Source organism: Echiichthys vipera (assembly GCF_963691815.1).
Source record: "Echiichthys vipera genome assembly, chromosome: 8".
Taxonomy (NCBI): Eukaryota; Metazoa; Chordata; class Actinopteri; order Perciformes; family Trachinidae; genus Echiichthys; species Echiichthys vipera.
The window spans coordinates 28,868,519-28,874,537 of record NC_139833.1 but is presented as its reverse complement, the minus strand read 5'-3'; the positions used below and the strand labels follow the sequence as shown (position 1 = coordinate 28,874,537).

At 45.7% G+C, this 6,019-nt stretch overlaps 1 protein-coding gene across 2 annotated transcripts; it reads left to right on the top strand.

Annotated features, from left to right (window-relative positions):
- The first annotated feature begins 1,305 nt into the window (after positions 1-1,305).
- Positions 1,306-5,591, top strand: LOC310950442 (desmin). 2 transcript variants are annotated; one of them, XM_083918254.1, is made up of 11 exons: positions 1,306-1,635; positions 1,844-2,003; positions 2,197-2,346; positions 2,786-2,905; positions 2,991-3,086; positions 3,167-3,301; positions 3,391-3,501; positions 3,596-3,706; positions 3,855-3,979; positions 4,123-5,076; positions 5,228-5,591. In XM_083918254.1, exons 1-11 carry the CDS (start codon positions 1,406-1,408, stop codon positions 5,319-5,321), a joined length of 2,286 nt encoding a protein of 761 aa, XP_083774380.1. In that variant the 5' UTR covers positions 1,306-1,405; the 3' UTR covers positions 5,322-5,591. The 2 variants fall into 2 exon arrangements, with proteins under 2 accessions (XP_083774380.1, XP_083774381.1); XM_083918255.1 differs by having other exon boundaries at positions 4,123-5,082.
- The last annotated feature ends 428 nt before the right edge of the window (positions 5,592-6,019 follow it).

The window sequence follows — 6,019 nt, the reverse complement described above, 5'->3', positions numbered from 1 at the left end:
GAGAAAGACAAAGACGGACACAAAGACAAAGACAGACACACTTCCAGTAACTATAATAATGTCTATAGTAATATGAATATGACTTGTATGTTATGGCAGTTAAAACAGCAGAATAGTAGAAACAAGCACAGCTAAGGTTATAGATTATAATACCAGCAGGTAGCGTCATGCAGGACCACGGCAGCAGGCACAACCAAGATCAGCAGAGACCTGAGAGACGACAAAGCACAAACAACTCTGGGGCAGCAAAAGAGGATAGTGCAAACAACAGGAATATCAATAACAGATGCAAAATACAAAAATACAATAATAGACTAAACCACTTTTCTTGGCGCGAGGACATTTTAGCAAATATAAAACTCCCTGGATTCAAAATTCATAACAGAGAAAGTCAATATCAGCCTGTTTGCAGTTGGAGGTGTCCTGTGTCAAGTGTTTTACAGGTGTCTCTTTAACAGTGGTGGCAAAAAAACCTTTTTGGGTGGCAGGGGGATTTTTCGTTGTAGTACCGTGAGATGCCTCTGGAAAAAAAAGTTGCAAGACTGAGCAGTGGTGCCATACACATACTCGATATACATTCTGGATATGCCATCACCATGTTGTAATTTTGGAACTAGAGTATGCTAATATTGTAGCATCAAACGACTAAATGAAACAAACCAAAAATACCTTCAGGAAAAATGTATTTGACATGCGCTTGATTTTATAGTTTTGCCCATGTCCCATCTGCTAACATAGTCAGGGCAGGTTTTATGACCTATACCGCAGCCAGCCACCAGGGGGCGATCCAGATGGTCCAGCCATCCATCTATATATACAGTCTATGTGCCTGACATGGCAAGCTTTATCCAAGCAATACACATCTGGTGAGCCAGACTAGATGATTAGAAACGTTGACTATAAAATAAGAATCCAAGGTATATCATTATGTGATTTCTTAAAACTCATATTGTCCGTTTTCAACAAGCCTATATACTACAACAGCATAATAGAATTTATATAATTCAGTTATGGCTGTTGGTTTGGGTGTGCCCCATCTGGCCACCCCTATGAACATTTTTAGGGGCACGTGATCACATACTGTATTTTGCAGAAAGACTAATGGGTGATGCCGTCAGCCACTATCCCAGCCAAGCTCTGCTCCTCACAAGCTGCTGACAGATATTTGAGCAGCAGGTCAAGCCTGAGTTGGTGCAGGGGTTCGAGATTCCGCATGAAATGGGCTGTCTTTGACACAGTCGGGGTATGACTGGCAATGGGAGGTATAAAACCTGATGCTGGGTTGACACCCAGGGAGTGCAAACAAGTTGGAACAGCCCTGCAGTAAACCACAGACAGGCCTTGCTTGAGTATTTCTTTCATCCCCCTTCAGAGATCGAGAAGTAACACAGTTGCTGCCGCCAAAATGAGCCGCAGTCCAGAGAGGATCTCTTCCTACCGCCGACACTTTGAGGACAGCAGCAGCCAGTCCTACCAGGTCAGGGTGTCCAGCCCATCCCCCACCAGGAGAGATGTCCGAAATGCCTCCGCTGGCTACCCCTGCAGAGCCGGGGCCGGGGCCAGTGGCATGCGTGTGGAGTCAGTGGGACGAAGGACCGCCTCGGCCGCACGCAGGACTCGCATGGTTGGAGCAGGGTAAGCCGTGTCAGCTGCAGTGCCTTCAGATGGACAGATATAGGGCTTATGTGTTAGAAGCCTGTCACTTATAATATTTGTGCTTATATCTTTCTCAAGCTCTCTTTCAACCATTTAGAGTTTTATTACATTAGTTATTACATTACACTTTTTCACAATATGCCAACTACCACTTCTTCCAATTTGATGTCTTTCACTAATTTTTTAGTGTGAGTGCAGGAGCCATGGTCTGTGTCGGACCAACTGGAGAACCTGCAATGGATCTGGATGTGGCTGCGGCCGAAAACCAAGAATTCCTCAGCACCCGCAAAACTGAAAGACAGGAGATGATCGTTCTCAATGACAGACTGGCTGTATACATTGACAAGGTAAAACAGCCTTCAAACTAACCACATCTTACATGTTTTATTTTACAAATATATTTGTCAGGAAAAATGCCTTTAACTGAAAAATGGGAACATATTACTCTTGCCTCTGTGAGCTAAGGGACAGGAAACATATTGTGGTGTTTCTGCTTCAGATGAAATTGAAATCACAGAGGAGGTTTTCTTGTGCTCACAGGTTCGATCACTTGAGCAGCAGAACAAGCTATTGGAAACAGAGATTGAGGCCTACCAGAACCGCTTTGAGAATCCATCAGGTCTGCGCCTCTTATATGAGGAACAGCTGAGGGAGCTGAAAAAGATTGCTGATCAGATGAGAGTTCAGCGGGTGAGACAGAATTTTCCAAGCTGCACATTGCCTCTGTTTCTTATTTTACCTTTCAGAAGCTCAATAAAGCATAAAGACTGAGCTCTTTGTTTCCGGCGAGATTTACACCTCACTGAGCTGTAGAGGATCCATCCAAGCAACGATACAAGACGTCAACTTGGTGTTTTCAAGGTTCCTTACCTGGTAACAGGCTTATTTCTGGCAGGCAAATGGAGAGGTGCCTCAGCATGTTAAGGTGTCATGGAGTACAGCTGTCTTCAGCTATGTTTTATGCACAGATGAGTTGGCTTGATTGTACATTTGCAGACACACACACACACACACACACACACACACACACACACACCGCAATGTGGCTGATCTACATTTTGTACACACTATTGCACACACCTCCAAATCTTAAAGATGACCATATTACTTCTGGCTTCTTGGTTTTCAGGACATTTCCTTGGCGACGAAGGAGTCCACAGCTGCTCAACTAGAGGCAATCAAAATCAAATATCAGGAGGCACTGGAGCTGAGGAGGAAAGCCGAGTTAGACATTGAAGCCTTCCGTCCAGTAGGTTACATTTAATTATCTCCTTCATCATCAAATTAATTTACAGTCCCATACCCACATCATTATCGTGTCATGTGTTCTTCAGGATGTTGACAAAGCCACCTCCTCGCGCATTGCCTTGGAGAAGAAGCTGGAGCAACTTGAAGTTGAAATTGAATTCCTAAAACGCATCCATCAACAGGTGGGTAACATCACCATGTAAGAATCACATTTTTTAGTAGTTTTTTCTTATTTATGACTACTAAAGTTTTATCCTCCCAGGAAATTGAAGAGCTCATGAAACAGATCTACGCAGCTCACGCGACAGCTCAGAGTGCATTTACCCTACCTGACCTCGCAGGGGCTTTGAAACAAATCCAAAACCAGTATGACGACATTGCAGCCAAAAATCTCCAGGTATAATTAATCACACTAGCACTGTCTGGAGTGTAGTTCCCTGGGTTTTAGATTAAATTCATGTGGTTTCTTTCATCCCTTATCTTTAGGAAATGGATTCATGGTATAAAAATAAGTTTGAAGATTTGACCAGTAAGACGTCAAGGCATGTGGATAAGGTTCGAAACATTAGAGATGTAATAGCAGGTGCCAGAAAGGACGTGAGTATCAAAAGTGAACATGAATGACTGAAGCTTGATTGACTATTGATATTGAAGGACTGTAATGGATATAATCATAAAAAAATATCTCCAGATCCAAAGCAAAGACCGTGACTTAGATACCCTGAGGAGCAGGAATGAAGCGCTTGAGGCTAAGATCCGAGAGACGCAAGAAAAGTACAAGAAGGAACTGGAAGACCTGCAGGTAAAGAAAGGTTCATCTAGTCCAAGGGTGCAAACCTGGTCACACCAGAGTCAACATTGAGCACATACGTCACTGTCATGCATGCAGATACAGAGCCACCACAGTAATGCATTCATACATTCATTTTATGGCTCTGTTAACCCAATAGGCTCGGATTGAGGCCCTGCAGCTTGAGCTAAAATCTACCAAGGAGAAAATTGCACTGCACCTGCGTGAGTACCAGGCCCTCCTGAATGTCAAGATGGCTCTGGAGATTGAGATTACAACATATAGGTGAGGGGAAATAACTGAGAATTTGAAAATAAAAAATATATATTTTAAGAAATGTATTTTTTAAAATTAATGTAATTTTGTCCTTTATTACTGAATAAATAATGAACAAATAATACAAATAATAAATTTGTGATTTGTTACAGAAAACTTATTGAAGGAGAGGATGTCCGGCTCTCTGGCATGATGCAAACCCTGTCTCTTACCAGCTGTAGCACGAGTGCCACCGGTGGTGGGATGAGCTTCAGTGGAGGAGGCATGGGTGGTGTTGGTGGAATGGGTGGCGGGATGATGGGAGGTAGTGGCGGTGGTGTTGGAGGCACGGGGAGTGGAGTAGGAATGGGTGGTGTTGGCGGAATGGGTGGCGGGATGATGGGTGGTAGTGGCGGAGGTGTTGGAGGCATGGGGAGTGGAGTAGGAATGGGTGGGGGCATAGGTGCAGGAGGCATGGGCACAGGTCCAGGCAGTGGTGCTGGAGGAATGGGTGCTGGAGGTCCAGATTACAAGAAGGGTCCTGCTGGTAGGGCAGGTGGGGCAGACATGGGTGGTGGTCATCGATTGGGAGCTGGCGGTGTAGGTGTAGGAGCTGGTGCAGGAGGTGTGGGTACTGGTGGAGGAGGTGGAGGATCCGGTGCTGGAGGAACAGGTGGTGCTGGCACTGGTGGTGGTGGACTGGGTGCTGGAGGTGCTGGAGGTGTGGGTGTTGGTGGAAATTTGGGATTCAGCACGGGAGGCAAAGGTGACAGCAGTGTGGGTGGTGTTGGAATGGGTACAGGTGGTGGCACCACAGGTTCTGGTGGCAGGGGCACCACTGGCATGGGGTTAAGTGGAGGAAATGGTGGTAGAGGGGGAGGGATGGGCGATGGAACGGGTGCAGACATAGATAGGGATGGAGGTAAAGATCGTGGAATGGGTCCTGCTGGAATCGGGGGTGGAATCGGAGGCCGTAGAGAAACTGAAGGTGGAGGTGATGTTGCAGTGTCAGGCGTTGGTGGAGGAATGGGTGACACCAGATATGGATCAGATGGATATGATAGCAACAATGAGCCCTACGCAGAACAGGCTGTGGAGCTGACAGAGCGGAGGACGGTGCTCATTAGGTAAAGGTACCATCAGGTGTCTTTTCTATTTCTTTTAAACATACTTTCTGTACTTGATCGTGAAAGAATGAATGAAAGTCATAAGGCATGAGGCTAGGGTCGAGAGGTCCAACAAGCTTCCTCCCTTTGCATTTTCTTCCTTCCCCTTCAGAACTGTTAAAAATGAGGATGATGTGCTGGAGATGGACCGCCAGGAGCAAACTTACACCATCACCGGAGCAGCCGATGACTCTGACGATGAATGAACAGCCAGAATTCCCTAGTGACCTCCTCTCGCCCTTAAACCTCCACGCCTATCTTAGCTTTGCACTGACCAAAGCCCATGTCTGGGCCGTGACCTTCGCCCTTTGCCCTGGACAAGAAGACTTTGAATGACCCTTTGCCACAGAGTGAAACCTTCACCGCATGCGGTTTAAATACATCTTAATAGTAACACTCATGGTCCCTTAACTTTTGTGCCTTACACCCTCCTCCCTTTTTTTCTACTTGTCACAAATAAAGCTATCAGCATTCAATTTCCTTGTCTTATTTTATTTGATGTCTTTTTCAGTGTTTGTGTCTGAGGTGCCTTATGAGGCCGCACAATGTAAACAATACTGTTTTCATGAAATGTCGCTAAAAGTAATGTTTTTGCTCAACTGAGAGAGACATTGCTTATTTTGAGACATTCGGCTTGGACGGATACAGAGTGGAAAAAAAGGCAAAGGGAAAGGAAGTAGTGACGGAACAGCAAAACAGAGAGAGAGAGAGACAGTCACCTGAGGGTCAAGGCGGTCGCTCTGACACTTTCTGGAGGGCGAAAGAATCCGTCAGTCAAATTCTGTCCCGCAGTGAAGTGATGGCACACAGCCGTTTCCTGTCCTCATTCCATCCACATCCACACCTTTCCCTCCTGCTGCTGATTGGGAGCGATCGGATCTGGCTAGCAGATGCCAAACACACT

Coding starts and splice junctions, on each gene's coding strand:
- LOC310950442 (XM_083918254.1), top strand. CDS start 1,406: ATGAGCCGCAGTCCAGAGAGGATCTCTTCCTACCGCCGACACTTTGAG. Junction 1,636..1,843: donor ACTCGCATGGTTGGAGCAGG/GTAAGCCGTGTC, acceptor CTAATTTTTTAG/TGTGAGTGCAGGAGCCATGG. Junction 2,906..2,990: donor ACATTGAAGCCTTCCGTCCA/GTAGGTTACATT, acceptor TGTGTTCTTCAG/GATGTTGACAAAGCCACCTC.